Below are 19,001 nucleotides of genomic sequence, written 5' to 3'. Positions count from 1 at the left end.
ACATGACTTGGACTCCTCATCTAGTTCAAGCTGTAAGTAGGCATTCGTAAGATCCAGTTTTGAGAAGATCTGACCACCTGTCAGTGTTGTGAACAAATCTTCTATATTCGGCAATGTATTAACATTACCCTCTAGAATCTGGTTTATGGTTATCTTATAATCACCACACAATCTTACTTTACCATCAGACTTGGGTACAACAACAATGGGTGTAGCCCAATTACATTGATCTATCTTACAAATAATGCTCTGAGTCGCTAGTCTTTTTAGTTCTTGCTCAACTTTCTCTGAGTGTATATGGTACGGAACGTGGCTTGTAGTAAACCGATCTAGCGTCCTTCTATACCCTGACACTCGCCTTGAAGCCTTGGATTGGACTACCCGTTTCGCAGAACACCTTCGGATACTGCTTGATAATCTCATCCGCTGATGAAAATCTCGCTTCCACACAGAAAATCTTATTCCAATCCAGCTTCAGTGAGCTCAACCAATTTCTTCCTAGTAAGGCAGACTTGTCTCCTTTCACTACTATTAGAGGCAAGTTCTGAAATTGATCTTTATATTTCACCACTCCGGTAATACGGCCTACTACAGGAATTTTCTCTCCCGAGTAGCCTCGCAGCTCTATCTTGGATTTCTCCAGTTGGAAATCACGCAATTTGTCGTGGTACAGTGACTCCGGTACTACACTCACTGAGGCACCCGCGTCAATTTCCATTGGTATCTTGAATCCTGCAACATCTATGTGAATTTTGATGCTTTCCAAATCGCTGTCCGTTAACCTCGTGCTCCTGATGACGTGTAACTCTAACATCTCTTCGTCCTGTTGTTGTTCTTCCAAGCTATGTAGTTTCTTTGGATTTCTACTCCTAGCTTTGAACGCTGGACTCATAGCTTTAAAAACTGCTTTACCCTTCAGTCGGCATGCCTTTGCAAAATGCCCAGTCTTTCTGCAGAAGAAACACTCTGCCTTCACGTATGGACAAGTTTGAGCAATGTGTTGTCTCAGGCACCTGTAGCACGACTTCGACGCTCTGGTAGAATTTGCAGTTTCTGAGACTTTCGGCCATGGCCGTCTTTTACTTTGAACCTGCAGGTGATTTACCTCGGTTGACTGACGACCGCAATCATTATTTAATTCTCGGGAATATTGTTCGGCCATGCTCATCGACCTCGCTGTCTGACAAGCAAGCTCAAAAGTCAAGTCATTCGTCGTCAATAACTTCCTTCTGATCGCATCATTTTTCACCCCACAAACAAAACGATCCCGTAATGCTCGGTTTTGAAAGTTTCCAAAATTACAGTGCATCGATAGCTTTTTTAATGCTATGATGTAATCAGCGATACTTTCATCCGTCTTTTGATTCCGAATCCCGAAACGATAGCTTTCAGCAATTTTGAACGGTTTGGGGTTACAGTGCTGCTCCAGCTTTATTAAAATCTCTAAGCGTTGTGTTTTTTGGCTTGTCGGGCACAAGCAGATTTACAAGGGTTTCGTATAATGCCGGACCTGCCACTGTTAAGAAAATCGCTTTCTTACGTTCCAACACAGCCCGGTTCTGGACTGCATTGTCTGGAACTTCGATTTGTTATTTGCAGTGAAATACATTTCTAGCCGATCCACATACGCTTTAAAACGTTCCTGGTCATGTCTATATTCACCCAAATATCCGATTACACCTGCCATTTTTAATCTCTAGCTGTTCATACCGTGTGCTGTTTTTTTTTTTAACTTCAGATTTTGTAGCTTTTTTTTTTCAAAGACAGAAATTTCCAAAGTCTTCTGTTGGCTGGCTGAACCCTTCACCAACAAAATTTAAGCTTTAAACATCCGAAAAATCTCCCATCTCGCCGCCAACTGTGATATCTTCACAGAGCAAGCACACACAGCTTCCTAACATGGCAGGCTGCTCTGTTGGAACTCTCCAGAAAGTGCCTGTTCTGTTTAATGATTAACTATACAGTTGCAGTGCACAATACGTCCACATCCACAGTGTGGAGCTACAGACATTACAAGCTTACAGACATTACAAAGTTTCTGGTGAGGTCCTTCATCGGAACAGTTCTTCAGATGCTGACTGATCAGATATGTATTTCAAGCATTTTCTCTTGTTCTTGTTGTTCTCCCAGAGGTTCTCTTGTGGTGTTACTTATTGGTAGCCTGAAATCTACAGTATAGATGTGATGTTAAGCTGCAAACCCAGCTTGTTCCTTTAGGATAACTTCTTAAGTATTTCACAAGTAAGTGGTCCAAGTAGTTCCTGAGGTCAGTTAGAGGCTGATTATTGTTGTTGACAGTTTCTCTAGATTGGCTGCTTTGCTTTCCTGCTTGTTAATCCAACACCTGCTTGGGATCAAGAAAAAAAAACAGGGAATAACTGTGATTTTATTCTCATAGAATGGTTACAGCGCAGAAGGAGGCCATTCGGCCTGTCGAGCCTGTGCCAGCTCTCTGCAAGAACACTTCAGCTAGTACCACTCCCCTGCCCTTTCCCCATAGTCCTGCATTTTCTTTTCCTTCAGGTACTTATTCAATTCCCTTTTGAAAGCCACTATTGAATCTGCCTCCATTACCCTTTCAGGCAGTGAATTTCAGATCTTAACCACTCACTGCGTAAAAAAAGGTTTTCCTCATGTCGCCTTTGGTTCTTCTGCCAATCACCTTAAATCTGGTTCTTGACTCTTCCGCCAATGGGAACAGTTTATCTCTATCTACTCTGTCTAGACCCCTCATGATTTTGAACACCTCTATCAAATCTCCTCTCGACCTTCTCTGCTCTAAGGAGAACAACCACAGTTTCTCCAGTCTATCCATGTAGCTGAAGTCCCTCAACCCGAGAACCATTATGTAAATCTTTTCTGCGCCCCCTCTAAGGCCTTCACATCCTCCCTAAAGTGCGGTGCCCAGAATTGGACACAATACTCCAGTTGAGGCCGAACCAGTGTTTTATAAAGGTTCGTCATAACTTCCTAGCTTTTGTACTCTATGCCTCTATTTATGAAACCAAGGATCCTGTATGCTTTTTTAACTGCTTTCTCATTCTGCCCATGCTACCTTCAACAATTTGTGCACATATACCTTCAGATTTCTCTTCATGCACCCCCCCCCCCTTTAGAATTGTACCCTTTAGTTTATATTGCCTCTCCTCGCTCTTCCTACCAAAATGTATAAACTTCGCACTTTTCTGCATTAAATTTCATCTGCCACACATCTGCCCATTCCAACAGCCTGTCTATGACTTCTTGGAGTCAATCACTATCCTCTTCACTGTTTACTATACTTACAAGTTTTATGTCATCTACAAATTTTGAAATTGTGCCCTGTACACCCAAGTCTAAGTCATTAATATATATCAAGAAAAGCAGTAGTCCTAGTTCCGACTTCTGGGGAACACTACTGTATACCTTCCTCCAGTCCAAAAAACAACTGTTCACCATACTCTCTGTTTCCTATCAGTAAGCATATTTCATATCTATGCTGCCATTGTCCCTTTTTATTCTCTGGGCTTCAACTTTGGTCTATTATGTGGCACTTTATGAAATGCCTTTTGGAAGTCCATGTACACCACATCAACCGCATTGCCCTCATCAACGTTCTCTGTTACCTCATCAAAAAACTTTATCGTTAGTTAAACACGGCCAACCTTAAACGAATCCGTGCTGGCTTTCCTTAACTAATCCATACTTGTCCAAGTGACAATTTTGTTCCTGATTATCGTTTCTAAAAGCTTCCGCACTACTGAAGTTAAACTGGCTGGCCTTACACCCTTTTTTGGACAAACTTTTTAAAAAGATTGCTCAGTTGTGATTTCTTATGTTTTATGCAGTGTAGAATGTCACAGAAGCTCTTACAACCTTCACAAGGCAACAATAAAACAATCTCTTTATATTAAATAGAAGTGTGTTATACATTTGAATTTTAACCCAGAATAATAATTTGTTGTGAGTGATATTTTATGTGATACTCTAAGTGATGTACATTCAAGAAAGCCAATTTACAAACTGGTGTTGTTGATATTCTGTCAGAATGTGACCAGCTCGCTCAAATAAAGCAAGCTTTATTTATTGCTTCAGTCTTTGAGTAAAACTAAAACTTGTCAGTTTTAAAATGATATGTTCATGTCGCCCGCCCCCCACCCCCCCGCGGGATTGGGTATTACACAAGAACTGTGTTTCATTTGAAAGTATTGAGTATAATGTTACATTTCAGTTATTAATAAATAACAGGTTGATTTACAGGTCAGTTTCATCAGTACTGTGGAGTTATGTTCAGTCAGAAAGCATTACAATTTTCTTCAAAGGTTTCTTGTGTGCAAAGTAACCAAGCACTTCTGTATTCAGTTTGCTATCAGTCCTCTCAAATTATTTCTTCCCTGTCGTAGTCCATAAAAGTCAGCTTTATCAGTCATAATTTAAAATCATATTTTCCTGTTTTCTTGGAGCACCACAAATTGGTAGGACATATATAGAAACACTGCTGGTGATCTCATTAGGAAAACTGGCAGATAGATGTGTTATGGAACGGAATGGTATGGAGAGCTGAAGTGTCATCAGTAAAGGTACAATCAAAACACAGATGTTTTGGTGATCCATGCCATTTTATCTGCTGTTGAATTCAGCTTTCACATACATTTGACCCGATTAACTTCTCCAATTCCTGATATCATCAATGTTCACTATTTAAATGAAAAAAATGGAGAAAGCTGAAAAAGACAAAGGCCAAGTAAATATTAGACAATAAGGTTGTAAAGTGACTGTTATTTCATTCATGGAGTTAAGTACTCTTCCTTAAATTAAAATGGAAAACAAACCATACAGTGCTAATGGGAGGTCTGCTAATCTGCTAAGCTTTGTCCCCAGGTTGAGCTCTGAAACATGATTGGCCATTTGGCTTTGACCCAGCGTTCCTTTAAATGAAGCAAGAGGGGACGTACTATAAGCTGAGGTTAAGTAGCTAGAAATAGTGATAAGATCGATGTCCCATTGGGAGGCCAGCCATTGTAAGGCAAGTTTCAATAAGTAAAAGGAAGGCGGGGATAAAATACTACGGGGCCAATTTTTCACTTTTCACAGTGGCAGCAAAATGGCAGTAGTGGATCGGCTGTCTGTTATACAACTCATCCTGATTTTCCTTTCCATTGACTTCACACCGCCAGTTTTCCGCCTCCATTGATAGCGAAACATACCTCCTGTTTCTTTTTGCTGCAGATACTTGAAGATAAGGTTATTGTGTTTCTTAAAAGTTGCTACAAAATCTCCTGTGTCTTTTAACTTTATAGGGATTAATTACTTTGCAATTTTTCAGGGGTGAAGTGAAATGACTAGTGTTTAGTGCCTAATTTATGCCACCGTAGTCCATTGAAATGTTTGAGATTCAATGGAAAAGGCATCCAGTGCCTACAGCCATTTTTTTGAACAATAAAACCTCGTTCAATATAAGTTTTGCCCCAATTGAGGCTGTGCCTTCAGCTGACTCCAGAATTTTCTCCCTAAAACTCTCTGCCTTGCCACCTCTTTCTCCACCTTGAAGACTCTTTAAAATCTACCTCCTAATCTAAGCTGATCCTAAGATCTGACAGAAAAGTAAACCGAAAATAAAAGTGTGAAGCTGAAATTACAGGAATGAAAAAAAAAAGAATAGACTTAGCCCCGATTTTGCGATCAGCAGCAAAGGACCGGCGCTCGCCTTTCAACTCGGTGACAGCTGCCCACCCACAAAGTTTTGACCATCTTTAGAGTGCAGGCTTCCTCTAATCTGGTGTCTGTTCCAGCATGGCATCCTCTACAGGGCAAGTGAGGCTCTTCACCCAATCAGATTGAAGAAACCTCACTGAACTATGCAGTTCAAAGCAGAAAATATAAATTTGATTTAAATGATGTACAGAAAGTGGGAAAAAAAATGGGATTAAGGGAGAGAGATAAGAGATGAACAGAAAAAGTAAAAAATAAAATACTTTAATTTTAATATTAAAAAAAAATCTATAACACTAATTTTCATTTGAGGGAATGAGACCCCACACTTGTAAAATAAATTTTTCTGGGCTAGAGAGTTTGTTCAGCAGTAATTATCATGCCATTTAAAAACTCACTTACTCCTGAATGCACCAGCCCTAACTTTTCAGCCATCTTTAGTGGGGAACTCGTGGGCAATTACAGCAAGTTTATGCCATTGCAGTCATTTCAATGCCGAGTCGATTGGTGAGGATTGCAACAGCGCACCCTATGGATGAGCGGGGTATCTCTGACAGCAACTTTTGGATTTGTGCGTTTATTGCGCATGTGCGGATGCCAGAAGTTGCTGTCAGATTTACCTCGTTACAACGGTGGTGAGGCTACTCACTGTTATTACTGCAAAATCTGGGCTGCTATGTGAGGAAGAAAACTGAAATCAGTTGTTCAAATACCTTGTAAATTATATACTATGTATGTCAGTATGGTAATCGAAGAACAATTGTAACAACATTAAAAAAAATTTCCTTTTTTTCTTGAACATTTGCTCTGAATTAGGAGCTCAGGATTGTATTTTGACCTGCTGTTATCTGAATCTGGCATTATTCAAATAATTAGTTTTAATTTGGTGTATTTAATCTTTTTAAGACAGTTAAATTGCTTTGGGTGATGACATCAAATTGAACTGTGATATTGCAAGATTAAAATTTTTAATGATATTGACTGTTGATCACAGTACTGTCTTGCTAATTTACTATGGTGTATTGGAATTGTGTTACAAGTTGAACATACTTCCTCTGTTATGTTTGCCAATTAAATCTATTGTATCAGGATTAAAGGCTTGCAGTATAAAGCTGTGACAAAAAGATACTTTTTGTCTGTCTTGATTTTTAACTTGTATTTTGTATTGCTTGAGACAGCATGCAAAGGGTTAACATTGATCCAGGTGAGTCCAAACAAAGTTGGCTAGAAAGCACTGTACAAGGTGCAAGTTTCTACCACTAACACAATAATATGTATTTGCTGCTCACAATGCGGTCTCTTCTACATTGGGGAGACCAAACGCAGATTGGATGATTGCTTTGCTAAACACCTCCATTCAGTTCGCAAGCACGATCCTGTTGCTTACCATTTTAATTCTCCGTCCCACTCCCATGCAGACATCTCTATCCTCAGCCTCCTACAATTCCAACTCAGCTCATGCAAGCTTGAGGAACAGTACCTCATCTTTCCATTGGTACTTTATAACCTTCCGGCCTCAACATTAAGTTCAACAATTTCAGATCATAACCACCATTCCCATTTTCACAGACTGCAGGTGCTGGTAATTGTTCTGCTGTTGCTATTTACAACACCTCCCGACCCATCTTTTGTTTCTTTGTTGTCTCCTTCCCACCCCCCTTTGCCTTGCACCATCTTCCTGCTGTTATTTAATCACTCCTGCCCTCCACCCTATCGTTAAGCACTATATAAATGCAAGTTTTTGTTGTTGTGAAGCAGTGAATTTTATATGTTGCTGAAATGTTTGTGTCTCAAACAATAAGGTAAAATTACTTACTATACCAGTTGGTCATTGTGAATTGTGGCATTTTGTATCTCTGTATAAATATATACTGCAGATAGGGAAATAAAGATGTGGTTCTGGGAATTCATTGCGATATTGGGGCATTTTGTTCTTATTCAGATTGACCCTTCATAGGCAAGTTATAGATTTTGTTGAGCTAAAGGGGGGGGAAAAAAATTGAATGCTGAAATACTGCTAAGTATTTCCAGCATTTTCTGTTACCAAACACATCTTCCCCTCCCCTCCCATTTTTGTATTCTGAAGGGACTGTTCCCTTTGTGACACCCTGGTCCACTCTTCCATCACCTCCAGCAGCCCCTCCCCTTCCCATGGCACCTTGCAAGCACAGGAGCTGCGACACCAACCTTTTTACCTCCTCCCTTCCCACTGTCCAGGGCCCCAACCATTCCTTCCAGGTGAAACGGTGATTTACTTGTACTTCTTTCAGTTTAGTATACTGTGTTCGTTGCTCAAAATGCAATTTTCTCTACATTGGCGCGACCAAACGCAGATTGGATGATCGCTTTGCTGAAGACCTCTGTTTAGTGCCAGCGTGACCCTGAGCCTTTGGTCACTTGCCATTTTAATTCTCTGTTCCACCCCCATTCTGACCTCTGTCCTCGGCCTCCTATACTCTTCCAATGAAGTTCAACGGACACTCAAGGAACAACACCTCACCTTTTGATTAGGTACTTTATAGCCTTTCGGACTCAACATCGAGGTCAGCAATTTCAGATCATAACCACTGCTCCCATTTTTGTTTCGGGGCGAGGAGGGGGAGGAGGGGAGGGCAGGGTGGGCGGTGGGAGAAGGGGGATGGGAGTCGGGGCGGGGGGTGGGGAGCAGGAGTCTGGGCGGGGAGGGGGAGCAGGAGTCGGGTCGGGTCTGGGGGAGCGGGGGTCGGGTCCGGGGGCAGGGGGGGAGCGGGAGTCGAGTCGGGGGGGGGGTCCTGGGCGGGGGGGTGGGGGCGGGAGTCTGGTCCGGTCCTGGGGGGGGGGTGGGGGCGGGAGTCTGGTCCGGTCCTGGGGGGGTGGGGGGGCATAACTGATCAATCAGCATCTGAGAATGAAAGATAGGTAAACATTTCTGTGATTTTAATGAAGTAGTTTTACTTGAGGTATTGTATTATTGGCTTCTTTCCTTTTGCTGTGTTAATGGGTTAAAATCAGATTCACCTGCAGGGATGAACCCTTGCTGGCTGCTATGCATCAGTTGCTTGCTCCACAGATAATGAGGCTACAAGTTGCTGCTATAAAGTTACGTGGCTTGATCATGTTAATAGATTTAAATAACCAAGCTATTCAATTCAAAATATTTTGACCCACAGGAAATCCAGACCTGGCCCAAGCATTGCCTGTGTTTGAATATTGCAAATGGCTGTTATAAGAGATTCAAATTAAAAAAACACTGCAAATATTGGAAATCTGAAACACAAAATCTATAGAGAGAACTGATAAGATAAGTTCTTGTGATCGGGAATGCACTGCCTGAAAGAGTGGTGGAAGCAGAATCAATAATAACTTTCAAAAGGGGAACATTTGCAGGGCTATAGGGAAATGACAGGGGAATGGGGCTAATTGGATAGCTCTTTCAAAGAGCTGCACAGGCACGATGGGCTAAATGGCCGCCATCTGTGTTTTTATCATTTTATGCTTTTATGATATGATTGAGGTAAACCGCCCTTCATCCAGGCTAAAAGTTAACTTGTCTGTTCTCTCCAAAGATGCTGAGTGACCTGTTGTATGTTGTCGACAATTTCAGTTTTTGTTAAGCGAGGTTCCTTTTTTTAATGGACTTTGTTCCGATATTTCTTCCACATATTGTAATTAGAATATTTCTGGCTGACTTGCTCAATAGTCAGTCTGAGGCCCGCAGAGACACTGAACTACGTCAATTACTTTTTGGTAGTGTTTTGCCACATTATGGGCCCAAGTTTCCACAAGAAAAAAAACGGGCGCCCCTCCGAGCTGGGCGCCCGTTTTTCGCGCCACAAAGTGCGCCGAAAAAAAATCCTCGGTATTCTCCACCTACTTGCAGGTCCTCTGGCCCTCGGCGCAGCCAGCACGAGCTGTAGGGGGGCGGAGCCAGGTCCCTGCGCTGAAAACAGTGCCGGGACCTCTGCACATGCGCGCTACAGTGGGTACGCAAGTGCAGTTGCTCCAGGCGCCAAACTGTGTGGGAGGGGCCCGAAGCACGCAGCCCCTAGCCCTGGCCCAATGGCCTCACTGGGGCTGCGTGAATAAGGCTCCTCCCACGGCCAGCTCCTGCTCCCCCCCCCAACCAGACCCGACACTCGCTCCCTCCCCCCCCCCCCCGCCTCCAGACCAGACCCGACACCCGCTCCCCGCCCCCCCCCTGCCTCCGGACCAGACCCGACACCCGCGCCCCCCCCCCCCCCCGACTGACCCGACCGACCCGCGCTCCTGTTCCCGCTCCCCGCCCCCCCGACTGGACGCAACCCGACCCGCGCTCCCGCCCCCCCCGACCCGACCCGACCCGACTCCCGCTCCCGGACTGGATCCGACCTGACCTCTCCCTCCCCCCCTCGCTCGCTCTCTCTCTCTCTCTCTCTCTCTCTCTCTCTTTCTCTCTTTCCACCCCCCCCACCGAACCGAACCTCCCCGACCCGACCCAACGCCAGCTACCTGTAAATCTGGTGGTGGGGACGGGCTCTGCCTGACGTCTCGGGCTGGCCCGTTCAGCCTTCGGTCCCGAAAGGCCTGCCTGAAGCACTTTCACACGGGTAGGAAGATGGTTTATTTAATCTTTTCTTTGCTTATAAATGTTTATTCAGGTTGGATTTATTTGTATAAGTATAAATAAGGATTTTTTATAGAATTTAATGACTTCCCTCCCCCCACCTCGTTCTGGACGCCTAATTTGTAACCTGCGCCTGATTTTTTAATGTGTAGAACAGGTTTTTTCAGTTCTACAAAAATCTTCACTTGCTCCATTCTACTTTAGTTTGGAGTACGTTTTCACTGTGGAAACTTTCAAATCAGGCGTCAGTGGCCGGACACGCCCCCTTTTGAAGAAAAAATTCTGTTCCAAAGTAGAGCTGTTCTACCTGACTAGAACTGCAGAAAAAAAAATGTGGAGAATTGCGATTTCTAAGATAGTCCATTCTCCACCAGTTGCTCCTAAAAATCAGGCGCAAATCATGTGGAAACTTGGGCCCAAGAAGTCAGAAATCATGTTTCAAGCAACAATTATACGTTTAGACATAGCTTAGCAGAAGCTTCTTTGTTGCTTTAATATTTTTAGGAGAATAGTAAAGTTTGTAAAATATTGTACATGTACTATTTTTGTGCTGGGAAATGTCCATTTACCTGTTTAACGTTAAAAAAAAAAAAATCTGTTGATTTTTAGCCTGGATGTCGGTCCAAGTGGTCATGTGTCCAGTAAACCGGAATACTCTGGGGCTAGTTTGATGTTCGATTCTGAGGTCTTGCTACATATACCTAAATATTGGGCCATTAAGTGCACACTTTGATTCATAGACTTCTTAAGGTCCACTGATGAAAGTGATCATTGACGCTGAACCCAAGTTGTTCATCTTGCATAAAAACACAAACAATGTAGCTGAATGGAGTCTTCATATAATTCAGAATTTGTCAGTGGATATAAATAAGTTGCAATAATTAAAAAAAATTATGAAAAATAAATTTATTTTGCTGTAGATCATGAGCATTGTTCCTCATGGTGCACTTATTGTTGCAATATAAAATGACTTTTTGTGTCTGTAAACAAAAATTCTTTGGCTAATGTAACAGTAAGCATGAGTCTTAAATTGGAAAATATACCCATTAAAAGTGTCTAATATAAATATTTTTCATAAAGTATTTAGAATGAAATGTATTATGCACCTCCCTAGAAGTTCAATAAAGGTAGGTGAATATTTTTTCTATGGATGTACTTGGGCAACAAAGCAACGCCAACTTGTCTGCATTCATAATCTGTGGTAAATTTGTGCTTATGGTTGATAGTCTATAATTAATTGAGTGCCATATTGGATAAACATCTTGAATTATTGTGTTGATGCAAAGATTCTCTTCCCTCGAGTGGGTACATAAGTCTGCAGTGAAGGGGAAACCTTAAGAGGAAGCATGGTATTTGCTGAGTTGCTGGCTTCTATGCTATGGGGACTTGAGGGATGGCACATGATTGTACAACACAAGTCAAGCAAACAAAAATTTGCTTGTTTCTTACTATTAAAAGCATCTGAACACAGTTAACTGGTATGAAGCTATCTTTAGTGCAGATTCGTGCATCTATGCAGAAGTAATGCATAAATAACCTCTGCAATAGCAGCCTCACTCAAATGCTGGATTGCCAAATACTTTAAGAATGGAAATGTAAGCAAAGCGAGAGATCTTGCTAAATCAGAATCTTGGAGGGCGGGGGGGAGGTGTAGAAGATGCAGCCTTTTTATCCATGGTAATTCTCCAATTTCAGTGGGAAAAAACTGATGAGCTGATCAATAAGTATTTTTAAAAGGATAACGTGCATTAGTTAGAAATCTGATTCCAGTTGCACAGCTTGAAACCTTTTCTGTCAGCAGATGTTTCACATTTAAGCAGCAAAAATGTTGTGTAGGTATTGAAACAGAAGAGTAATAGACTTGTTATGGGATATTTTAAAATATTAAATATATCACCAAAGTTGAGGCTGTTAAATTTCAAATATTTCAATGTTAAGCCAACTGAAAAGCTATGGTTTGTTTCCTGCTAAATATTTAAATGTCAAATTGGTGGAAAACTGCCAAATAACTCACTTTGAAAGCAGCATATTTTCATGCTAGTTACCGTGAATAAAACTCTGTTGCAAATCAGTATTTTGAATAGGGAAATTATATGAAAAGGACGGTAAAAGCATTGACACGCAGCTCTGTTGCCTCTGGTAACCGAGTTCAAATCCATCCCAGACTAAGTGGACAAAACTTTTGTTTCTCCGATCGTGGAAAGAGTACTTCATAAAATTGAGCACTTTCAATTAAATTACTGGAGATTAAAAGTTAATGGGATAAACCTACACATAATTCAGCATCACTTGATAATCTGCGGCTTCAAGTAAACTGGTTTGAGAAAAAGAAATGTGATCCTGGGACAGTAGTGGGTGTTCTTCTAGGTCTGTCCACTTTAATTAAGATTCTGACTTGCTAAGATTTTCCTCTGTGTACATTTCTATGCTGTAAAATATTTGGCAGCCCAGTACTTGTGATGCTGCTGTGGCTGAGGTTAGTTATGTGTTGTTTCTACACAAAATAAAGCAATCTATACTAAAATAGCTCCATGCTTCATTGCTTTTTATAGTAAGAAACAAATGGTTATGTGGGCTCTAAAAGCATATTATTATGGAATTAAAGGGAACTATATTCTGTCTGTAATCCACAGTATTCCTGGTCTTGTATTCCTTGATGCTGATAGTGGATTCAAAATGTTAAAAAGCTTGACTTTTCTGCTAGGGGAAATAGGTCCTGTAGGTCTAGTACTGCGGAACACCACTGGCAATAGCCTTCCAGTCACAAAAACATCCGTCAATGCTTCCTGCCACTGAGCCAATTTTGGATCCAACTTTTAATTTAGTGACCAGTCTGTCATGTGGATCCTTTATTATGTAATGAGAAAGAATACTTTGCTTATTTTATTAAATAGAAAATGTAATTAAAAGCCCTGAGAGTTTTTGCAGTTCATTTTACATTTGTCATATGGTATTTGACAGTCTATTTGTCTGCTGTAAAACATTGTGATAGAGCTTCATGGGTTGAATGCACAAATAGAATCATGGAATATTTTAACACAGAAACAGCTATTCAGCCCATCAAGTAGGTTCTGGTATTTTTCTCCACATGAGCTACTCGGTCCAATTTCATTCTCCTGCTCACTCCCCATCCCTTTTAATATTCCTCTTGAGCAATTGTCCAATTTCCTTCTGAAATAATTTATGGACTGTGATTCAGTAATGGTTTGTGGCAAAGAATTTCATGTTTTAATTACCCTTTGTGTAAAGAAGCTTGGGTTCAAAGCTTTATCATCCCAAATTGCTGTTCACCAGACAGTGATTGTGCTTTCAGAGCCGAGTTCTTGCTTCCTCAACCTCCAGATGCACTTAAATTGTAAACATTTAATGCACTTAAAGCTTCAATGGTCAAAACAGCCGGAAGTTAATTACTAGCTAATGTAGCCATAATTTATTGATGCATTTGTTTTCTAGGTGGTGTGGAAGAAGTAAGCAACATGGAAAAGCTGATGCTAGACTATGTATCTATGGACCGGGAGCTTGAGCAGTTCATACAGGCTGTAGATGATGTCACACACCAGGTGAGAGAACAAGGCTGCTTTGATGATGCCCTTATATTGCACTACTTTTACAAGCAGTTCTATTCTATGGACTTGGATGACTGGGTATTGTAAAATCTGCCCTATTTTTATTTGTCCAGCTGGGTGGGATTGCCCTTGCCTGGTTCAATTCTTATCTATCCAGTCGTAGCCAGAGAATCACCTGCAATGGCTTCTTTTCTTGCTCCCACACCGTTGCCTCTGGAGTCCCCTAAGGATCTATCCTTGGTCCCCTCCTATTTCTTATCTACATGCTACCTCATGGCGACATCATCCGAAAACACAGCGTCAGTTTCCACGTGCTCGCTGACGACACCCAACTCTACCTCCCCACCAGTTAGTTAAGGATAGGGTGACTGAACACCTTGAAAATTTTCAGTTGATCAGAAAGAGTCAGCATGGTAAGTCATGCCTCTCGAACCTGATTGAGTTTTTTGAAGAGGTGACCAAAGTTATGGACTGGGGAAAGTCTATGAATGTTATTTATATGTACTTCCAGAAGGCATTTGATAAAAGTCCCTCTTAAGAGACTGTTAACTTAAGGTTGAAGCCCATGGAATTGAAGGCAAATTATTGATCTGGTTAAGAAATTGGGTGAGCCAGAGCATAAGGATAATGGGCAGGTATTCTAATTGGCTGGATTTGAATAGTGGTGTAGCGGGGGTGGGGGGGAGGGGAAGTCCTGCTGCAACTGTACAGGGTATTGGTGAGACCACACCTAGAGTACTGCGTACAATTTTGGTGGTCTCCTTATTTAAGGAGGGCTATACGCCTTGGAGGCAATTTAGAGGAGGTTCACTAGGTTGATTCCTACGATAAAGTGGTTGACTTATGAAGAAAGGTTGAGCAGGTTGGGCGTATACTCATTGGAGTTTAGAAGAATAAGAGATGATATTGAAACATATAAGATAGTGAGGGGGCTTGACAAGGTAGATGCAGAGAGGATGTTTCCACTCGCGGGGGAATCTAGAACTCGGGGGCATAGTTTAAGAATAAGGGGTTGCCCAGAGATGAGGAGGAATTGCTTCTTTCAGAGGGTCGTAAATCTTTGGAATTCTCTGCCCCAGAGAGCTGTGAAGGCTGGGTCATTGAATATATTTAAGGTGGAGATAGACAGATTTTTGAATGATAAGGGAGTGAAGGGTTATGGGGAGCGGGCAGGGAAGTGGAGCTGTGCCCAAGATCAGATCAGTCAAATGGCGGAGCAGATTCGAGGGGGTGAATGGCCTACACCTGCTCCTATTTCTTCTGTTTTTATGTCCCGCAGACTGTTCAACGTATTTATTAACGACATGGGTGTTGGGATGGAAAGCCATATGTCCAATTTGATCGATGACACAAAGATAGGTGGCATTGCAGGCAGTATAGATGAAAGCATAAAATTACAAAGAGATGTTGCTAGATTAAGTGAATGGGAAAAACTGGCAAATGGATTTCATTGTAGACAAATGAGAGATCATCCACTTTGGACCTAAAAAGGATAGAACAGGGCACTTTTTAAATGATGAAAAGCTAAAAACAGTCGATGTCCAAAGAGGTTTGGGGATTCAGGTACATAGATCATTAAAATGTCATGAACAGGTACAGAAGATAATCAAAAAGACTAATGGAATGCTAGCCTTTATATCTAGAGGACTCGAATCTAAGGGGGTAGAAGTTATGCTACAGCTGTACAAAGTCCTAGTTAGACCAGACCTGGAGTACTGAGAGCAGTTCTGGGCACCACACCATAGGAAGGATATATTGGCCTTGGAGGGAGTGCAGCGCAGGTTTATCAGAACGATACTTGGACTCCAGGGGTTATATTATGAGGAGAGATTACACAAATTAGGGTTATATTCCCTAGAATTTAGAAGACTGAGGGGTGATTTGATTGAAGTTTTCAAGATATTAAGGGGAACAGATAGGGTAGATAGAAAGAAACTACTTCTACTGGTTGGGGATTCTAGGACTAGGAGGCATAGTCTTAAAAATTAGAGCCAGACCTTTCAGGAGTGAAATTAGGAAACACTTCTACAAGCAAAGGATGGTAGAAGTTTGGAACTCTCTTCCGCAAACAGCAATTGATGCTAGATCAATTGTTAATTTTTAATTTTGAGATTGATAGATTTTTGTTAACCAAAGGTATTAAGGAATATGGGGCAAAGGTGGGGTAAATTGAGTTTGGTCGCAGATCAGCCATGACCTCGTTGAATGGGGTGGAACAGGCTCGAGGGGTCAAATGGTCTCCTGTTCCCAGTTCCTACATTTGTATGTTAAAGGCGCTATATAAATGCATGTTGTTCTCGTTGTGGGTGGATTTCTTAGCAACGAGAAAAACAGTTATGCTTGCCATTCAAGATTATGCATCTGGCTATAATACGATTCCTAGTGTCTGAGGAAAGTGCATACACTTAGCCTGATGTGCACAAAATTGCTTCACTGGCTTGCAGAGGCAGCCTGAGGCACCAGCAGGCACATTCAATGACAAAACCATTTCTCTTTATATTGATGATGGGAGTGGTGCTTTCTCTGGAAGTGTTGATGAAAAATAAAGCTACAAGTCAATCCAGAAGGTTACTGCTAGAAAACGTTCCTTGTGTCAGCCTTAGCTTTGTGGTAGCACTCTCATCTCTGAGTTAGAAGGTCGTGGGTTCAAGTCCCACTTCAGAGACCTGACCACATAATCTTGGCTGACACTTCAGTGCAGTGCTGAGGGAGTGCTGTACAGAGATGGCCTCCTTCGAATGAGATGTTAAACGTCCGCCCTCTCAGGTAGACGTAAAAGTTTCCATGGCACTATTCGAAGAAGAGCAGGAGTTTTCTCCCAGTGTCTTGGTCAATATGTATCCCCAACCAAAATCGCTAAAACAATTTAATTGGTCAAATATTTCATTGCTGCTTGCTGTGTGCAAATTGGCTGCTAAGTTTCCCAACATTACAACGATGACTACACTTCAGTGGCTGTGAAATGCTTTGGGATGTTCTGAGATTGTGACAGGTGTTTGAGGGGTGCCATTTGTTTGTATGCAGAACGATAGCTTAGTAGTTGATGTTTTTCTGGATCTGGACCTTGATGAGTAATCTATCAGGGCCACGTTGCCAGTTCCTTTTTGAAATGGGTATAGTAGGTAATATTCCGTGAAATAAAAAATTTGGCAAAAAATATCTCCTCATCCTCATTATTTTTCCTGCTCGTGCTTAAGTCAAGTATCTGTGTTTGTTATCTATCAATAGGAGTTTTTTGTTTAAAGTGCTGATTCTTGCTGGTTTTTACTATTTGTAGATTTAAAAAAAATAATCTGTCTCTCTCCCTTGCAATTTCTATACCTATAGCCCCACCCGTGACATTTTCGTGTCTCGTGGCCTTTCCGCTCTCAAAATGTTGATCATTGACAAGATGATCTCTCATCACTTCCTGTTTCCCTTTCTGTCTACATTCACTTTCCTTCCACCCACTCCCTCATTAATTCACTCTAACACCCAACTCCCTTTACTCTGACCCACTGCTCTTTATGCTACCTCTTCTGGCTGCAGTCTGTACCATCTACAGGATACACTGCAGCAACTTGCCAAGGTTTCTTAAACAGCATCTCCCAAACCTGCGACCTACACTACCTAGAAGGACAAAGGCAGCAGTTGCATGGGAACACCATCTCCTCCAAATTCCCTTCCAAGTCACACACCATTCCTTTAACATCAATGGGTCAAAATTCTGGAACTTCCTACCGAATGATGGGTGTACCGTGTTCAAAAAGAGGACCCGAGGGCAATTGGAGACGGGCAATAAATGCTCACCTTGTCTGCGATGCTCATATCCTGAGAATAAATATTTAAACAAAAACATAAACCTACAAGCAAGATTCATGCTTTTAGACTACCTGTCCAATTTTAAGACATGGATGAGTCTAAACTTAGTCCTATTGAACATTGAGAAGAGCTAAGCCATCATTTTTGGCCCTTACAATAAACTTTGTTCTCTTATCATTGATTCCAAAACACTCCCCAGCCACTTGCTCAAGTTAAACAAGGCCATACAAAACCTTGGCATCCTGTTCATAGAAACATAGAAAATAGGTGTAGGAGTAGGCCATTCGGCCCTTCGAGCCTGCACCGCCATTCAATGAGTTCATGGCTGAACATGCAACTTCAGTACCCCATTCCTGCTTTCTCGCCATACCCCTTGATCCCCCTAGTAGTAAGGACTACATCTAACTCCTTTTTGAATATAATTTAGTGAATTGGCCTCAACAACTTTCTGTGGTCGAGAATTCCACAGGTTCACCACTCTCTGGGTGAAGAAGTTTCTCCTCATCTCGGTCCTAAATGGCTTTCTCCTCATCTCGATCCTAAATGGCTTACCCCTTATCCTTAGGCTGTGACCCCTGGTTCTGGACTTCCCCAACATTGGGAACATTCTTCCTGCATCTACCCTGTCTGAACCCGTCAGAATTTTAAACGTTTCTATTCTTCTGAGCTCCAGTGAATACAAGCCCAATTAATCCAGTCTTTCTTGATATGTCAGTCCTGCCATCCTGGGAATCAGTCTGGTGAATCTTCGCTGCACTCCCTCAATAGCAAGAATGTCCTTCCTCAGATTAGAAGACCAAAACTGTACATGATACTCCAGGTGTGGCCTCACCAAGGCCCTGTACAACTGTAGTAACACCCCCCTGTACTCAAATCCCCTCGCTATGAAGGCCAACATGCCATTTGCTTTCTTAACCGCCTGCTGTACCTGCATGCCAAGCTTCAATGACTGATGTACCATGACACCCAGGTCCTGTTGCACCTCCCCTTTTCCTAATCTGTCACCATTCAGATAATATTATGAGTTAAACTAATATGGCAGGGGGATGGGAACCAATGCAGGGAGACAGAGGGAAACAAATTGGAGACAGAAGCAAAAGACAGAAAGGAGATGAGTAAAAGTGGAGGGCAGAGAAACCCAAGGCAAAAAACAAAAAGGGCCACTTTGCAGCAAAATTCTAAAGGGTCTAAGTGTGTTAAAAAGACAAGCCTGAAGGCTCTGCCTCAATGCGAGGAGTATTCGGAATAAGGTGGACGAATTAACTGTGCAGATAGCAGTTAACGGATACGATGTGGTTGGCATCACGGAGACATGGCTTCACGGTGACCAAGGCTGGAAACTCAACATCCAAGTGTACTCA

At 42.0% G+C, this 19,001-nt stretch overlaps 1 protein-coding gene across 3 annotated transcripts in view; it reads left to right on the top strand.

Annotated features, from left to right (window-relative positions):
• Positions 1-19,001, top strand: part of nsmce2 (NSE2 (MMS21) homolog, SMC5-SMC6 complex SUMO ligase) — a 286,626-nt gene that overhangs the window by 17,934 nt on the left and 249,691 nt on the right. For all 3 annotated transcript variants that reach the window (XM_070873392.1, XM_070873319.1, XM_070873341.1), the window contains exon 3: positions 13,727-13,833. In XM_070873392.1, coding sequence (XP_070729493.1) covers positions 13,727-13,833 — 107 coding nt within the window. The remainder of the gene's footprint in view (positions 1-13,726; positions 13,834-19,001) is intronic.

This window comes from Pristiophorus japonicus, chromosome 1 (genome assembly GCF_044704955.1).
Source record: "Pristiophorus japonicus isolate sPriJap1 chromosome 1, sPriJap1.hap1, whole genome shotgun sequence".
NCBI classification, from domain to species: domain Eukaryota; kingdom Metazoa; phylum Chordata; class Chondrichthyes; family Pristiophoridae; genus Pristiophorus; species Pristiophorus japonicus.
Note: the sequence above shows the minus strand (reverse complement) of the source record. Positions and strands in the feature narration are given on the sequence as shown.